Raw genomic sequence first — 19,243 nt, forward strand, 5'->3', positions numbered from 1 at the left:
AGTATTTATAGCATCAATTGAAGATGTAAACTTGATTGCGCTAAGCAGTTGCCATCGATTAGAAAAGTGTTCAGGCATGTATGCCCACACAGTGAAAATCAAACTCATTTTATAAGAAATGTCGCCGTCGATTAACTGACAGATAATAAAGACGCTGCCATGGAATGCTTCTATCGCGTCGGTCGGTCAGATGAGCAGGTAAAAACTAATTTCGCCGAACTGTTTTTATAGAAGCACAGGCAGTAAAATAACAGCAACCGCCCACCATGTAGTTTCTTGTCGCACCAGACGGCTAAAATACATATTTACGAAGCAAGAACTTATTACATATCTGCATTCATACTCCGAATTTAAATTTGCACTTGAAGCCGAGCCATCTCTCGAGTCTAGCCTAGAGATTTTAACAGCTTCAGCCACTTCAATCAAACATTGGAGAAAGCGATAAAACATTACAAACGAAAGCGAATATCTATTTACGACGACACACTGCAGCCGCCTGCTGTCACCAGGTTCTGCACCGTGTCGCCGGAGCCATCGTCCGGTTGGGGCTGCATTTGAAGCGCGAGCGAACTCCCTCGAGTTCGCGAGCGCCAGGTTGACGCGCACGGCGTTCGGCACCAACCCAAGCTTGGTCTGCAGGCGGCCCATCGTCCCGCGTCCATGATGGTCGCACAGCGAAGAGCGCAAAGTTAACGAAGAACAGCTGCGTAGGATCCAGCACTCGCTTGCGACTCACGCGTACGGTGATCTTGTCGGTGCCCGGACGCTGCCGGAACGCTTCCAGCAGCGGCCCCACAGACGCCACGTCGCGAAAGAGCGCGTGCACGTCCACGTTCTTGCGCCAGTTGGCGCTGACACTTCCGGAAGTCGAAGACCAGAAGATCGCGGCGTACTGGTCCAGCAAGCAGCGCGTCAGACGGTCGAAGCGAACGCTCGAGTTGTGGCCCCACCAGGTTTGCAGTGAGAGCACGTCGTCTATGTGCCTGCCGTCAAGCGCGTCGATGGCGCGCAAGGCTTCCGCCAGGATGGGCCGACCAATGACGGGAATGAAGGCGCGTCGATGGTGTTCGAGACGCGTGTCAGGAAGGCCACCAGGCTCTGCGGCAGGAAAGAAGGTTTCGCAGCGGGTAGTAGTAGCTGTTGGGAGCACTGAAGACCCGGAGCGGGTACCGAGCATCGAGGTCGAGGTTGGGCACCTTCGACGAGAGGTAGGCACGTCGTGTGTGCCTCAGCAGGGTGACGGTGCTTACCAGCGGCTCGGACTCCCTAAGCAGGGGCGACGAGACACCGTAGTAGAGCGCCGGCCAGTACAGGCTCGGTGCTGTGCCAAACACCTGGAAGGACATGGCTTGTAGCTTGGACTGCGCCTTGCGCCTCTCATCCGATCGCAGGAAAGCGAGGCGCGAGGCACGCTGGCTGGCCGAGTGTAGCACCGAAGAGGCGAGCGCAGCCAGTTGCCGGTCGTACTGAGTCCGATACACAGTGGAGAACTGGCGGCCCAGTGACATGCGCGCCAGCATGGCTGTACCGTAGTGGTAGGTCCGTTCCAGCAGGCTGAGGCAGGCTTCTAGCCTCTCGCTCAGTCCACTTAGGCCCCTGCTTGCCAGTTTTGTCACGAAGGCCGACCATGCCTCAATCGGCAGACAGCAGCGGTGACAGCAGGACTATCAGCTTCACGCCGGCGTAGTTGGCCAACGTCCTCTGTGGCGTCTCTGCACCAGTAGCGTGGCCTTGCTGAAGTAGGTGCACCGATCGCAGACGACGGTTGTGTTGTGGACCACAGTGCGCGTGCCGTGGAACGTCTCGGCCAAGAAGGTGGTCCAGTTCCACTTGGCTACGGCGCCAAGCTGTCCCGCGCGCACATATCGCTGTTCTAGGGGCAGCAACGGGGCTGCGCGGATAGCTTCCAGTCGCTTCTCGAAAGCCACCAGGTCAGCGGCGAGACGTGAGTACACCGAGTCCCTGCTAATGCTCGCATTGACCACAGCAGCGCCACTCGCATTGCCGCCGGCCGCCGAGGACAGGAGCTGCGCCAGTTGGGTCTCATACTCGACCAGTGAGTTGGATGAGCGTCGATGGAGCAGGAACTTGTGAAGCAGCGTCTCGGGTGGTTCCACATGCAGCTGATACTCATCCGCCTGCGAGAGGTCCCTGCGCAGTGCCACGTTGGCCAGCACTCCTTCGCCCACGTCGCGCTCCAGGCCCGCCAGCACCGGAAGAAGGCTCCAATCGGCTGGAGGCTCGTCCGCGAATGGCCAGCCGCCAAGGCCCACTCGAAATAGCACATCGTGGACTTCGTTCCACCCACTGGATGAAGAGGACGATGACGACGCCCGGTGACAGAGATGGAGCAGCGACACGGCCTGCACCGGAAAGCTCCAAGCACCGTGCCCACTCTCTGGCTGCGGCTTCCGTAGAGAGTCAGCGAGTCTCGAACGTCCGCAAGCAACTGAGCAACCGAAAAGTCTGCGTATGGCTGGTCGCTCAGCTGGCCGTCCTCTCGAAACCAGGCAGATGAGCAGACATGCGCGTAGAAGTCCTGGCACGGATCGACCGATTCGTTGAGACGGCCCCAAAGGTAGTCGCTGTGCCAGTGGCAGGACGCCGTTTTGCACTCGCCGCCGGCTTTTCGGTCATCTGCTGCTGCGAGTAGAAGCTCTCGAGAGCGCGCAGGATGTACTCGGTCTGTATCTTGAGCTTGACCGTGAAGATGGTGCAGACGATGCCCATTGCGAAGCAAAGCCAAATGCAGCCCAGAAGGGCCAGAAGTCGCCGTTGCATGACGATCTTGAAGCGGACGGTTCGCAGCAAGGGAGCAATGGCGAAGATTGGCACGAGAGCTGCAAAAGAACGAGGCGAACGCGCAGGGCGTGACGTTGGATTTCGTTTTCTTTCACTAAATGACGCAATCCCATTGAAAGGCGTTAGCTCAGATTGTGATCCTATTGAAATAAAGTAGTTATTACTAACGAATAATAAACCGTAGCGCAAAAAACATCAGGAATTACAAGGAACACGGGACGTACTGAGTCTGTGTATGTTCCTTGTATGTCCTTGCGTTCTTTTGCACAACTTTTCTGTCAGAAGTCATTCACCAACTAGCCAAGAGAAAGTTTCACTAAATCACTAATAAAATTAAAAATATTTGAACGCCGAGAACCTTTCGATGAATTTATCTTAAAGAACACTTTATAAACAAATGGAATTTCGTACACACTAGAAGAAGCACCCGTATGAGGTCTTCGTTGACCATCGAACATGTGACTGCGGCCCACTACACAAGAATCCCTAAGGTCGATCGTCTAAATTTATCATAAGAACTAATATGTCAGGTCTACCCTTAAATGTGGAGTTGAATGTTTGTGACAGTGACGCGAAAACAATTCACCGCTCTCTCGACATAGTTGACAAAAACAAAGAATGGCGCACGTAATGCACGGTAATAATTTACTCTGTAAGAAATCGACAGTAGAAAGGGGCGTCTCAATCCGCTGGTTCGAATAAAGTTCTTCACCATCACCAGGAAAGGTGAGTTAAAAGCTAACTAAACTAAAAGAAGTTACCCAACCTTAGAAGTTACATTGTCCAGAAAACAAGCTAAATTCAGGGCTTAGCCAGACTAGATATCGATCGCATTAGTACCTTAAAAAAAGTAAATCTACGGTTAAACCACTAGGCTAACGTTCACAAAGCTCTTTTACGCTGGAATACTTTGAAACCTCAGGTGCAAAACATCACCGGCCTGGTGGTCCATCATTAAGCGAATCCTAGATCTGAAAAGCGGTAGAACCCAACTTTACTATTATAGTTACAAGTTTCTTTTTTCATATATAACATTACATACCGGGGTGAGATATGAAGGACGGAGGTTCTATATATGTAGGTGAACACCGTTTTAAAATATATGGTCCTATCAGACGCATTTCGTACTTGAAATACACTGACTCTAAGCAACATGCTCGATAAAAGTAGCGTTGTGACTCTGCAAAGTTCCACAATTCATATTTTATTCCCTAGCTGCCTTTCTGTTCGACAATGCAATGTTTCTTAGAAACACCTTACTGCATTCGATGGCTCGTTCCAGCGAAGACGTAATGTTTGATATAACTTCTCGCTTCTAGCGCTATTCTCAGCTCTGTCTCAATTCCACCTACCGGCACTCCAAGCTGGATTCTCAACTGCTCCAGGAAGTTAGTCCCTATTTCTTTCCTTTGTTTCCAGTTTTCAAGTACACGTGCGCCAAACGAGCGCTCTTTTCGAGCGCCAGAAATAGTATACCGGGACGTTGCGAAGTTGCGCTGCATCGAAGTTCTCGATCATTAAATGTGAGGGGAAAAAAAAGACTAATCAGCTTAGTAACGACCGTGCGCTCCCAAAATGGTTGTGCTTCGAGCAGGCTTTACGTACGCCAAGTGTACCCTTAAAAGGGACACTCAAGAGAAATGCAAAATCAAATCATAAAGACCGAGAATAAAAGTTCTTGTTCTAGAAACAGTGTTTTCGGTTTTGCATCAATAATAATAATAATAATAATAATAATAATAATAATAATAATAATAATAGTAATAATAATAATAATAATAATAATAATAATAATAATAATAATAATAATAATAATAATAATAATAATAATAATAATAATAATAATAATAGAACTGTGCTTTTATGTCCTAAAACCAAGATATTATACTGAGACGCCATACTGGTGTGCTTCAGACACAGGCCTCTTGGATTTCTTTTCCATCGAAGTGCGACCGCCGCCACTGGGATCCAACCTGGCGACCTTCGGCTCACAATGGCATCGTAACTATTACACTCCAGCACGACGGATGATTTGAATAACAAGCAAATCACCGTAACCGTAAACAGTAAGTACCTGTAAAAGCTTGAATTCTCAAAAGTTTGTCTACGACCTACTAGAACCGTGACGTCCATTTAAGCCACCAATTACAAGTTTTTTACGTAGTTAAAGGGACATTGCAGCATAGAAAACGCCGCCAATCGCTAGTCGAGTCTCCCAAGATCAACACGAGCCAAATACACCGCAACACGCGGCCTTGAACTCATCATGAATTCTCAAAGGTCAGCTAGAAATTGAATTCTCTTTTGCCCAGCAAACGACGATACAAGCTCAAAAATGACTCGTCACAGCCACTGTATCGGCAATTGGCTGATTTGAGCATAGCGCGCTCGGTCATTACTGCGGTCACCGCGGGAGGCTGCGACTTGTCCACGCGCTGCGTGCGCAATCGCACTGAAAAGCCACGTATCGAACGAAAAAGAGAAAGGGGGGAAGGGAGAAAATTGGCAGATCCCACGTACTGTGGGAATCGATGATATGTGAAGCACGAATTAGGAAGGTTGATATGTCACATTAAAATGAGCGCAACGTTACGAGATAAACGTAAACTTTGTCGTACGTGCCTTACGTGCCATGGTTATCATGTTTGGATGTGTCATTTACCTTCGTCGCCCGTTCACGTTACGTAATACCAAATTTCGTATATGTGGAGCTAGCGAAATAACCACGAACACCTATAAACGTAGCGAGTAGTCACGATTTATATGACACGCATATAAGTATTATCATGTTTGGACGTGTCATCTTTGTTCGTCGTCTATTCCCGTCACGTAATACCGAATTCGTATATGTGGAGCCGCTAAACGGCCTCGAGCACGCTATGAGCATAGCATGTAGCTATATTTTACATGAAACTCATGATTATCATGTTTGCACCAGTCATATATATTCATCATCCATCGACGCCACATAACACCAAATTTGGTATATGTGAAGGTGATGAAACAGCCGCGAGCTTTCATGAGCGTGGCATGTGGTCATGATCCTACATGACATACATGTCATGATTATCATGTTGACACCAGTCAGGTACCTTCGTCATCCATTCACGTCCCGTACTACAAAATTTGGTATATGTGACGCTAGCGAAACGACCACGAGTGCACCATGAGCGTGCCGAGTAGTCATGACTAGTCATAACATAAATATCATAACATGTATATGGGGCAACATGATAAATATTATAACATGCAGATGGGGCAACATGACCAAAAAAGGAACTCGCTTCACTAACTTCAGGTGGCGTAGGTCCTTTCTTCACGCAGAAACCGATGTATCTTGCACGGCAGGTACTTGAAACGATGAGACGGACGATTCTGTCGATGCTAGATAATTCGGTCACATGGTCGAAATTTTCCGAGGGCCTCCACGACGGTGTGACTCATGTTATTGTCGTAGTTTTGGCACGTAAAATCGTATGTTAAAATTGAAAACACTGCACGACGTGCGTGACTTCAGCATGGCGAGTTCGATATGCGTACGTGCGCTTCTTCCGAATAGGAAATAACTGTCCCTAAGAACACTTAATTCACCTCTTACGAGATAAATTCAACGTCAGTCATCGTATGTTCAGTGTTAGCAACTAGTCCACCTGAAAACCTTTGATTAGTGACAGTGGCTAAATGCGGTGTAATACACTAACTCGTTATATAGTCGAGCATACCTTCGTTTTTTTTTTTTCAAGAAACGCTTCAAGAGGGCCTTTTTTTTTTTGCGGCACAGTGGAGGTCACAAACACGCATACGGCCAATGAAATGAGCATGCATGGCACAGATACTGCCGTACTTGCAGGTTGACACAAATAAAGATTAGTTTGCGAGTGCAGCGCTAACCGCAGCAGACTTTGAAGAAGCGTTGTTACTATTATAATGAGATACTCCTCTGTGCGCCCTCTTTCTTGCCCATATATTCCCCACCTACCAGTGCTGTATAGCAAACCAAATGAGAATATCTAGTTAACCTCCTGGCATTCCTCTCTCTCTCTCTCTCTCTCTCTCTCTCTCTCTCTCTCTCTCTCTCTGTACAGTTCATATATAGGCCTGTAATTCACAGTAATATTTTTACTGCGCCCTCTGCTCTAACGATGCATGACGTCTATATAATGTGGGAGGCCTTACCATGCCAGTCGTTCTGCTTGCTCTTACCTCCCATCGCTCTTCTTTTATTTCGTGCACCATATTCTTTTTCAGCCAATAAACACTTCTGACGTCTGCTGAGAAAAGTCACGTTGAAACACAGACGCATACTCGCAAGGAATACAAATTGCAGAACAATGCGACTTCTTTCTCGTGCTAATACATGTCACTTCTAAACAGTGAAACCTGTGCTACCATAGCAACAGGGACCTTGGTTTTTCTGAACCGAGCGAGAATTCTGAACGAAACAAATATCCAAAGAATCAAAAAAAAAGATTATGCTCTTTGCACACACTTTCCTTTCCACGTATGGCCTTGAATGTCTATACAGGTTAAAATGCTTCGAATACAAGCAGCTGTTTGAAGAGAAATTAAAGCCATGGTCGATAAACCTCTGGGCCAGTTACTTCTCAAAAGTTTTCCCAGAGGTTATCGCGGCCAACAGAAATTCCTAACAATCGATTGAGGCTTTCAAGTTTAAGTATATCTAGTTTCCAGAACTCAGAAAAGCCCCTGCGATTTCCACTTTGCTTTTCCAGATTAGGTTCCACGTGACCAGACTTTGTAAACTTTGTTTTGACAGAACAGCGGAATACGGCTTGATATGGGGGCCAGAGATCCGAGATCGACAAAACACTGTCTTGAAAAGCTCAGGCTAAGCTTCTAAAAAAAAGAAAAAGCGAAGATCAAACAGCAATGAATGTGACTTCATGAGGCAAGGCTTTGTCAGCAAGTCAGCAACCTACAATGGAGCGCGGCTAATCGTATTACTGAATTCACCGTCTCTTTAGGATCCCTAATATTTCGACAGACTGGTGTATGAGTTTTGATTTAATAGTGTTTAGGCAACGTGAACTAGCTTAAACCATAACTCGCTTGTTGTAAATGTTTAGCAAGCTTTGCTGAAAAAGAATCGCCAAGCGGTACTTAAGTAATCCACTTTCCCGCACAATGGAATGCTTTTATTCATCAGGTGTAACAACTGCTCCGGCAGTTCCAAGCTCCCGAAAGGGTCTTGTACCACACAGGTGATATCTATCGAGTCCACGACGAGCATAGTCAGTGAGTGTGAGAAACGGAGAAGTAGACCCGGACCCGATCATCTGGTTACATCCAAAGTCAACGGAACAATTGCTCGAGCCAGAGCCACTGGCTGTTACTCGTGCCCCCCTTTTCCTCCTTTATTTGTAACAGCGAGAACGTGAGGTATTTTGCACCCATAAGAGAGAAAACTGATTTTTCAGCGATACAACTACAGTACGAGACTGCTAATTTACTCAGATTCCAGTCAATTCAAATGCGACCATTATACACCAGCAAGCTCTGCGCCATCGGTTTCAATCTTTCTAGAATTGCTCTGTGGAACTGCTGAGCATCAGCGTGGCGCCAGTCTTTGTATCTTGCAACCATCGGGGGGCACTCACGAAGAGCTGTCGTTCCCGCGAAATTCAGTGGCAGGTATAGCCACTTTGCTCGGTGATAACGATGGGTCCCCTCCTTCGAAAGAACTACCCCGCAAAGCTGTGCTAAGGATCTTTTTCTGTAAATTACTTCACTTGAATCTCGTCTGTTGTGCTCTAACGTTTCTGTCAATGGTGTGAAGTGTTGTGTGGCTCATTTCCACATCTCCAAAAGGATGCGAGCAATGTCTTCTCAAGGAGACAATTCTTAGCCAGCCCTGTCTTCTTTTTACCAATATACACTTTCAGTTAATAAAAATTGCGTTTATATATCGCAAGAATTTAAAAGTAGATGAAAACTAATATAGCTCTTTGCGCCGAACTTTACCCCAGCTGGTTTTTTTTGTATTGTCTACATTTAGGCTGCCATTCCTTAGCAAACTGTCAGGCATTTGAAGAAAATCCTGAAAGCAAAGTGCGTTGGGTAGGGGGGACTGGGTGGGTTCTAGTTGGCATGGCATTTTTAAACTGAATTAGAACTTCCGCAGTGGACGAAACACAAGTAGAGTAAACAGGAGTAGCGTTTGCTCTGGTTCTGTCTATATCTTCAACTCATGTTGCTTCCTCCGTGCAGTGTTGACTCGAATCTCAAAAGAATTTTGTGAGCTGCGAAATAGCACGTTACCTCATTAGCCTCCCGCAGATGCATCTTCACATTCAATTCCTAATAGTGACCTCTACACCGTGTTTTTCTTTTGCCTCGCTGTCAGAAGATTCCCGCTCTATACTTGGGCTGTGCACAAGGGCTGCCCGCCCTCAGCGCGCCTGGGGTGAAATTACGGATGTTTGTTTTTCCTTACTTCAGGCAACTTAAGCCAAGATAAGTTAATAACTTGCTCAATGTTAACGTTGTTAAGCATCGTTGGTTTGAATAGACCAAGAGCTGGAAATTTACCAACCTAGTTGGGTGCGCTAGACTTGTGGGAAGCAGTTTCAAAGGATGCGCATTAGTAGGCAACGTGAATTTTTTGTTCGTGGTGGTGTAGTTAAGAAAGAACATCCAATAAACGGATTACCGGACTTGCCAGTAACAATGTGCATGGTTTTTACTGTTTCGGTCAGTACTTTATTACATATATAGCTGAACGAAAAGCAACAGAAACGGAAAATCAACGAAAGAATGGCAGCACACTGAGGGGAAAAGATTTTTCTTTCTTTGTTTTTTAAAGACTCAATCAGATGCTACCAGCAGATAATGAACACAAAGATGATAAGGAAGGTGTTATTTTTAGTGTTTCATTGATTATGTAATTACCCAGTAATTACATAATCAGAATACATAGAGATAAAAGTAGACAAAAAAATCTTGCTGCCAGTGAAGAACCAACTCAAGCCTTTGCAACCCTCTTCTGAGCACTCGGCTGCTGGCCACGACAGCAGCGCCACAGGTTGGCTATTATATGGCCGACCAAATGCGCGTTCGCGCAAGCGAGCTTCCCGGATGGAGTCTCATCCGCACCTACACTATATATGAATGTTAGGACACGGTTAGCGCTTGTACCTCCTGCACTCTTGTATCCTATGCATTGTCCCGCCGCGGTGGTCTCGTGGCTAAGGTACTCAGCTGCTGACACCGCCGTTCGCGGGACCAAATCCCCGCTGTGACAGCTGCATTTTCGGTGGAGGCGAAAATGCTGTAGGCCCTCTTGCTCAGATATGGGTTCACGTTAAGAACCCCAGGTGGTCGAAATTTCTGGAGCCCTTCGCTGTGGCGTTTCTCATACACATATGGTAGTTTTCGGGACGCTAAACCCCACAATATCATCATTATAATTTAAGCGTTGTACTTTTATTGTGTACATGTATCTTGCATATGTTGTATACTTGTATATTATATTACACTCGTACTTGAATATTGCACTGTTCTGTATTTTGTTCTTGTATCTGCACTTTTCATCATAATGGTATATCTTATGCTCTTATATATTTTACTTGTAGCGACACTTAAACAACACGAGTACTTTTATTTTGTATATCTTATGTACTTGTTATCTTGTGCTTTCTACCTACACTCAGTACTCGAATTTCCCCTGCACTTCCGCGTGTACTTTCATCTGGCAACTCTTGCGTTCTTGTAATCTTGTACATATATCAACACTCGTTCCTATATTTGAATCTGGTGTTCTAGGTATTATATGCTCTCGCACATTTTGCACTCTCGTGTGTTGGACTACGATAGCTGCTGGGCCGGCTTGCTGGTAACCCGCATTCACGTCGCAAGGAATATCTGAGAGGAAACACTCGTTTCCCTTCACTCCTCCACCAATCGTTCTTTGTGCGAGAGGACGTGCATTCACTGCACTTGCACTTGTCGTGGAAACAGGAATGCCAATCCGCACAAGACAGGCCGAGCTCTGCACGCTCGTTGTGTACATGTCAGCGACACGCGTTTGGGTTCGAGCTGCCAACCGACGGGTGCGTTGACGCAGCTGCAGCAGCGCTTACGACACGACGGAGGCATCGATCCACGAGGGTTCTTTTTTACCGGCAATGTGGCCGCTCTCTCTCATTCTTTTATTGTTCTTTTTTTATTATTTCCGGCTTCTGCTACTACAGTACGTCTCGCAAACATGCGCGAAGTGTTGACAAATGTAGGTCCCGCATGTTTTTATAATCATAAATGTACCGACTATGTAGCTTTTTTATTCCTGTAGTAGAAGCTGTCGCCAGCAATTTGTGCGTATATATTTACCTCAAATATAATTTTCTTGGGATGCCCGATTAGAGACAAAGTGGTTTCGCTCTGCTGATATAAATGCTAACATGTGGTTAACATCCGGAAACTGCGATATGATTATGTGGGGGCACCGTACAGTGAACGGCTTTGAAAATTTTGACCAGCTGGAATTTGTTCAGCATCTATACAGAAACGTTATGCATAGCAATAAGTGAAAACAACGGGATTCACGGTTTCAGGTTGCAGGCATCAGAAGTTTAAATTTAGGCCTATGCGGATGATGTCGCAATTTGTAGCACAAAGAAAGTGCGGAAAAGGTTATCCCAGTAGTGGAGAGTTTCACCCAATGTCACTGTAGTCGGGTGAACTGGGGAAAGTGCTTGGGGTTTTGGCAAGGAGAGTGGTCGTCCAGACCAAAATTTTCCGCCAATATTTAGTGGGGGACGACACCTGTCAAATATCTACTAGAACACTACCATAGACAATTATAAGTATTGCCATGAATAGGCAAGAAAAATTCAGGTTGCAGGGTAATCATCTATCGATGTTCTCGAAGGCTAGGGTTTGCAATTCGTTCTTTGTCTCGAAACTGTGGTACGTGATTCAGGTGTTCCCCTTTTCACGGATTAGTATACGGAAATTCCATAGTGTCTTTGCGGTATTCGTATGGACTTCAAGTTTGGAACAATACAGTCGAAATAATTTATTTAGGCGAGTTAAAATATTATTTGGGACTACCACACTTATTCATAAAGCTAATCATAAACAGGTTCTTCTTTTTTCGTAATGTGAGTGATCTTTTCCTGCGTAAAGTGTGCCAACTGAGGCTGATGAGAGCTTTACCTGGATATGTAGTTGGTACAGACCACATGAATGGCGCTATCCACTAATAGTTTACGGAGGTGATCTGAAGTATCCGATTTCTGTCTGTCAGAATTTCTAATGAGTACCTGTATTCAGTGACACGCCACAAACTGTACAGAGATGTGTGCGATGCAATTTTACTTGTTCCAATGTGCAGGGCCATACACTGTGGAGGTCGAGGCTAGGGTGTGCTAAAAAAGACTAAAAAATGCTAGTGGCTCCTGTGAGAAAGACCTTCTTTGTTAGGCTTCACACTGGCACATTGCACGTCAAGGTATTTCTCGAAGAGAGGGGTGTCTTTCTACCTTAAGGGTCAGATTGTCTCATCTGTAATAAGCCAGAAACTATTGACCAGGTTTTTTGTTATTTTTTGCATTGATGGGAGGGAGTGTGTTTTGGGGATATATTGCAGAGGACAATCAAAAAGGAATTCCCACTGGACTCATACGGTATCAGATTTCTCTCGACAGCTTTCGCAGTGAAATCAGCCACCAATGCCCCGATTCAATCCTGTTAACTTCCAAGTCAGCAGTCGAGAACCATAAGCCCGAAATTTTCTGGTGGGTGGTGTGAGTGTCATGCTGAATATAGAACGAGGAATCAGTTATCTTGACTAAAGTCTATCTCTCTGGGTATTGGTAAAGCAATGTCTTATAAAATTTGAGAAGATTTCGAAGCCAATGTCTTATAAAATTTGAGAAGATTTCGAAGCCGGTAACAGTAACGCAAATACGCCCTTTGAGCAGTATCTGTCAACAACCAACTGGCAATATTAAACGTTAGCGCATGTGAGCAACACGGTATACCTTTTATTCGCTCTACGCTAACGATATATATATCATAGAGTAATATCGTCGAGGTCTTGCTTCAATAAGGCGACATAAACTTCAGCTCCAGCACTTTTTCAAGCCTCTTATTACCTATCATGCCCATGAATGCATTCTTCTAGAGTCTCTTTAACACATATGTAGGCCGCCATTGTCGAAAAAGTACGAAACCCTTTAGAAATTTTAAACTTTGAGTATTTGAGTAGTCGTTAGGTAAAGCCATTTGTGTTTGAGTTGATCTGCTTCTCTTTTTTTTGTCCTCCGGTAGCGATTCGTCATCTACTTAATTCAATGCAATGGGCCAACCAGTCCATCATCGTGATTTGCTAACTTTGAGTGGTCCCACATAAGCGCTACATTAAGACAATTATTTTTCGATACATGTCCGCCGCAGTGGTGAAGCGGTTACGGTGCCCGGCTACTGACAGGGAGGTCGCAGGTTCGATCCTGGTGGCAGGGGCCGCGTTTCGATGGAGACGAAACGCTATACAGGCCTGTGCACTGTGTGACGTCACTGCGCGTTAAAGAACACCAGATGATCAAAATTTTCGGAGCCCTTCAATACGGCGACTCTCGTTCATATCCTAGTTGTGGGACGTAGTACCCCAGGTATTATATTGTAACAGACTAGAAAAAGGTAGAGAAGAGAAGCAGAAAAAGAGTTGGGGAGGTCCGGTGCTATTGCTGCTATCGAGTTGCATGAGGCTTAATCAAAGAGAGCTATCTTCATCCCGCGAGGAAGCACAACCGGCGTTTTTCTACCTTTTTCTAGTCTACCTTTTCTAACTTTTTCTAGTCTGTTACATTATTATTATTATTATTATTATTATTATTATTATTATTATTATTATTATTATTATTATTATTATGAGCCGATATATAGGAGGAATCGCCGACTCTATAGATGAAGCGTAAATGCCGGTCCTCGAGAGAACACCGAACGGTGCCAGATTGATTTTCGTTGCAAGTTATCTCTATTACAAGAAATAAGAAATATCGGGCCATTAGTAGCGCTACAGTTACCCCCCGTTGGTTTTGCTTTTAGGATACGTACGTATATGGAAGCGTGCCGTACTCTGTCTAAACCAAGTGCAGTATCAAAACAAACCATAGGCCATAATTGCAACACAGCCGTCGGGAGGGCCTGATTCGGTCAATGTTGCAAACAAAATATAGCTCAAAATGGTAAAGGTTATTGCAGTCCACGCCTTTTTTATTCCACTCATTTCAGAGGCAAGGGAAAAACAGAGAGCATGGTCGAAGAAAAGAGAGATTTTATCAAATGAAATTCAACTCTGGCACTGGGAAAAATAAAAAAAGAGGGGGGGGGGGGAGTCGCGTGTGTACAGTAATCAAAAAATGCAGCTGATTTGTCAAGCCTTGAGTTTAGTCTGGTGCTTCGCATATAAAGTACATGCCCTAAAACATGTACGCTTAATGCTTTCCGTGTCTAAAACGACGCTAACACTGCGCTAAACCAAGATTATTATGGGCTATCATACAGCAGTAAGAACATCCACAAAGGGGGACACAAAAACGTGTAAGCAGCACGTCCACGCTATGTCCAGAAATGAGCCACTAGATTGATGAACACGCATGGCTGATTAAATTATGCGAGAAGGAAGAATTTAACTTCGCCATGGAAACAGAAGGACAAGCTTCTTCGCTCGGTGCAACACCCCACACACACAAAAAAAAATGTTTTCTGAGGGGCTATAGTTTCTTTCTTAGGCATTAGCAAATGAATTCGACAAACAGATAAGCTAAGAAAAGCTCAGGGCACACTAATTGTTCTTATATGTAGTTTATTAATTACGGAATTAGAAAAGAAAAAAATAGATAAGACGATGGAAAAATAATCTTTTCAGTTGGTTAGGTACGAACTCGCAATCTTCGAGTTTGAAGGTCCTATGTTCCAATTCATCCATCAGAAAGCGGAATTTTTCGTCAGTTTTACCAACAGGCAATTTTTCAGAGTTATTGCGCTTCATTTAAGAACGGCAAATATTGAACATTATGCCTTTCTTTACTTAAGGTTCCGTGCCCCGCCGCGGTGGTCTAGTGGCTAAGGTACTCGGCTGCTTGACCCGCAGGTCGCGGGTTCATATCCCGGCTGCGGCGGCTGCATTTCCGATGGAGGCGGAAATGTCGAGGCCCGTGTGCTCAGATTTGGGTGCACGTTAAAGAACCCCAGGTGGTCAAAATTTCCGGAGCCCTCCACTACGGCGTCTCTCATAATCATATGGTGGTTTTGGGACGTTAAACCTCACAAATCAATCAATTAGTTAAGGTTCCGAACACAACCAAGTTGGTCGTGTTTGGTTTGCTCAATATACCCAAACAATTTCAAACATCACGTTTTATTTAAATTTATATGAGAAAAAAAGTACTAAACATCATATGGTTTGTGGCAAATCTCGTTGATATGGTAGTGATCTGACTGCTTTCAGCTTCTCAGTGATTCCATCACCATCGCCTTTCGCGATTGGCCCAGGAACGCTCGGCAAGGGACACAAAACATACTTCCATCAGCCGCCGCAAGACCACGTCCGTTACAGGAGTAGCTTCCGCTATGCTGCGTGCGTTTTCACAAGGAGCACTGTTTACGATGTCATTTCGTTTGTCCGTTCGCTAACTGCACAAGTAACTAGAAGTAAATAAAAAAATAAAAACACGGAAGAAGCTTCATGCAGACACGATTATGTTTACTACAGCAACTGATAGTGTGGACAACAAATGGCACATTTGTTCGCGTTGCTGTTGTTCTATGTTTTTTTTTTCGTTCCAATGGAGAGGGTTAGGCGTTGAGTACTTCAAGGACAACGCTTCAAGGGCGTAGCGTGTCTACACTGAAAATGTCGGCTGCAGAAAAGAATCGCTCGGGGTGGAAACAAAACAAGGCGTTAACTGTGGCATGCCGAGTACCCACTCCAACCGTTGATTTGGGCATTCAAGAGAAAAAATGGGGAGTAGTCCACGAGGCAAGGTCGTCTCTCGGCGGAACTTTAGATTGAAAAGCCTTGCTCGCACTCGAGTTTGGCATTTAAGACCGCTTCGGGCACGCTTCGTGTGCGGAAGGACAATATGAAAGGACATCGATAAAAGCCTCGCTTAGGCAGAGAGAGAGGACGGGGTGTGGGAGAGTGGAACGAAGAAAGAACGGCGAGATTTTTGACAAAAGTAGCGCCTTAGATAAGGACGAACTATATCTTTCCTAAATCTCCGGAGGCAAAATCCCGAAAGGTATAGACGTGGTTAAAAGAGGAGCACGTCATTACAGCGGGGGGAATGTGTGGTGTGCACAAGCTGTACACTTCCTTTTATTTTTTGCTTCCGTGCGATGTCTTTTTCAACGGGCTGTTTGGCGGCGTATTCAAGATTGCATCTGGTTCGTCGCGCGGCTTCTCCAAAAGCGCGTTCGAAAGGAGCACGCGGTGGTTTTTTCGAGCTATGCGCACAATTGCCCACCGCAAACGTCGTGGCGATCGCTCCTTCAGCACCTAGAGCAAAACGTTCCTCGTAATCGGTTCTAGCTCGGTTCTAGCTCTTCCCCAGCTGCGCCCCATATATATTACTTTTGTTCGGAAATACTTCCTCCTGGTTTCGGAGCGATTACTGCCTCAGGCATCAGCATAGGAAAGTGTGAAGTAACGGAGGAGAGGGAGATAGAGTATTTGTGGGAGGGGTAGGGGGGGGGGGGGCGTTGCTGTGGGTGCGTGCGTGCGCGCGTGTACTCAAGAAAAAAAAAGCGTGAGTGCGGGAAGCCCGCAATTCTCTATTTATTTAGTATATAAAACTGCGTTGAATACAACTATTTGCCAATATCTCTCTTCCCTCCCTTCATTTATCTCTCTCTCTTGTGGAAAGATACCGCCTTACAATCTGCAAGCAGGTATAGGAGCTAACGAAAACGAGATATAACAGCGCAGAAAGCACACAGAAATTGTAGTATAGAAAGAAAGAAAGAAAGAAAGAAAGAAAGAAAGTAGAAAAGAAAGAAAGAAAGAAAGAAAGAAAGAAAGAAAGGAGAAAAGAAAGAAAGAAAGAAAGCTGCTGATGCCGTTAGCTGAAATAGTGGCCACCCCTCAGCGTCCTCCCTCCTCTTTCTGGTTGTAGCCGAAAAGGAAGAATGACTCATCTTTCAGCAAGAATGATGCTCAGAGAGAGTTGTTCGATGATGTATGCTCATATAAGCTTTTGCAAATGAAAGTGAAGGTTCCGGAGTGTATGTGCGCCTAAGAATACCTTATTTTTTTGCTATTTTAATTTGGAGAGCCTCTCTCCTCCGCTCGGTTAAATAAACAACAAGACCCTGGTGACGTTGTTTGGAAGAAATTTTATTTGTACGAGTACCGTTTTACGAAGCATTCGGAAATCCCTTATCGCGCCTCGGAGCTTTGCTGACTTACTGAAGCAGCACCACGCTTGTATCACTTGCGATACCTTGAACACAGCTGAATTCCACCGGAAACACGTCACGAAAATGCGATGGCGCTGTTATCGGGCGTTTGGTTTCGCTTGGTATCTATAGGCAAAAGCCACGGCGCCTACTGCAGTTTCTGCTGTGTTTTCGCTGGTGCGTGCACTGTTTGTAGCCGTGGAAAAAAGAAAGAGTGCTGTACGGAAGAAATTTCATGGTTATTTGCATGGGAAGGCACAAGAATGGATCAGGTGTTTTGTATTTTTGTTCCAGTTTTTTTTTTTTTTTGACGAAAACCGTCACCGACCAGTCGGAGCTGTGAAACGAGAGAACTTGCCTTCGACGCCGCTTCACCGATTATGTTTTGGAGAGGCTTACCCATAAAAGCGATTAGCTCTCTCAAGCGTTGGAATAAGCTATGGAATTATGCTTTTTTTATAAGTCGTGTAGGGGTATCGAGCACGTTTACCTCAAAGCACGTTAACGCTCTGGATAACATTGCCATATGTGAAACATTTTTCACGGTTGCCAATGTTGATATAACTGAAAAAGTCCTCGACTCATCAAAATGATATCGCAATACTGGCGTGAACAAAAGATGTCACTCGGTCATAGAGCCAACGATCGAGCATATGTTTCTTTCTGCGTGGGTGCGGTTCATTAAAGTATAGCAGCGATCGAAAAGATGACTTAGACTATATATATGCTTCTTTATGATTATATGCGGCTGCGATGGCACACCGGACACAAGTGTATCGGACAGGGCTGTTCTGACTCTGGTGCACATCAGGAGATTTTCACGTCTGTGTGAATTCACAGAAAAACACCACGCAGGAAACTTGCTCAGTCGTACGCATTTCGCGGCGTCTGCTTGAGCGTACGAATGGAGCCGCGGACCTTACAAATACGTAACAGCATTGTCCACAGCCTGTTGCTGAAGCATTATCGCAAGCGTGTTGCGGATGAAAGTGTCGCCGAGGTCGTTCTGGTCATTTGCATGGATAACTTCTCTGGTAAATTGATTATATGCAAGGATTTATCTTAACGATTCATGGCCACGTATTTTTACACCGCGCTTATTCGCATATTGTACTGTTGAGCCTCTTGTTCAACTGGGTCTGTCCTTGCATTAGTACAAATTAAAGTGTGCACGTGTGACGTAAGCTGCAGCAATGACGATGACATTTCGCAAATGCCGCATTGCTACACTGCCGCGTGCACTTAAGGTACCTCGCACGTTTTGATGAGGTTCTCAAAGCTAGAGCTACACGTCAACATAACTCCTATGTCGATTTCTGAACCCCTCTACAGCCACTGCAACTTCCTCTGTTGCGGCCGCAGCTTGTAAACATGCGAAAGGCGTCCCGACGCGCTGTTCTCAAAGGCAGCTTGCCCTCCTGCTGCGCTCGTCGTCACGTGTTCATAGAGGCCTTTCAGGTGGGACGACTGGGCGGAGCCAACGTGCCGTGACGTCATTCGGCGCCTACAATGTTTACAAACATGAAAGAGGTCTATATCTGAGAATATGACAAAATACGAAACGGCTGAACACTCTCTGTAGCCCATGTTTATTGCCCTGTATTGCTGCATTCCTATGTTAAAGGAATGTTAAAAACACAACTTTCTTTTTCTGCTTTGTATACATGTTCGAACAGAAGGTTTTGCAAGCAGTGCTGTTCATTTTATAGTAAAGGAGACTGTATGTACCACTTCGACTCTACCTTTTTTTTTCGTTCCTTCACTTTTTTTTCGTATGACGCATTGACGTTCTATCTGCACGACATCTCTCCTCCTCGACTTCTTCATTACTATGTGGCGAATCTTGCTTGAACGCTTTTCTCGAACTTATCTTGCAGCGAAGTAATTGCACTTGTCGCTTCTGGTCATGATAGTCAAGTTTTTCTGGAAACTGATTGTGTCTCGTCTTCCTCCCTGTCACTTTAGAAGCACCTTTCGAAATTCTTCGAACACCAGGTTGTTTCCTTCATATGTTGTTGCC

The 19,243-nt window shown here is 45.3% G+C and overlaps 1 protein-coding gene across 1 annotated transcript; it reads right to left on the reverse strand.

The window, feature by feature from the left end:
* Positions 1–206: 206 nt before the first annotated feature.
* Positions 207–2,828, reverse strand: LOC119166701 (neprilysin-21). The gene is given in 8 exon segments (XM_037418027.2): positions 207–678; positions 680–1,050; positions 1,053–1,112; positions 1,115–1,634; positions 1,636–1,715; positions 1,718–2,417; positions 2,420–2,619; positions 2,622–2,828. Coding segments are annotated over 8 exon segments (2,544 nt in total). The 5' UTR covers positions 2,782–2,828; the 3' UTR covers positions 207–225.
* Positions 2,829–19,243: the final 16,415 nt, after the last annotated feature.

This window comes from Rhipicephalus microplus, unplaced genomic scaffold (assembly GCF_043290135.1).
Source record: "Rhipicephalus microplus isolate Deutch F79 unplaced genomic scaffold, USDA_Rmic scaffold_619, whole genome shotgun sequence".
NCBI lineage: Eukaryota > Metazoa > Arthropoda > Arachnida > Ixodida > Ixodidae > Rhipicephalus > Rhipicephalus microplus.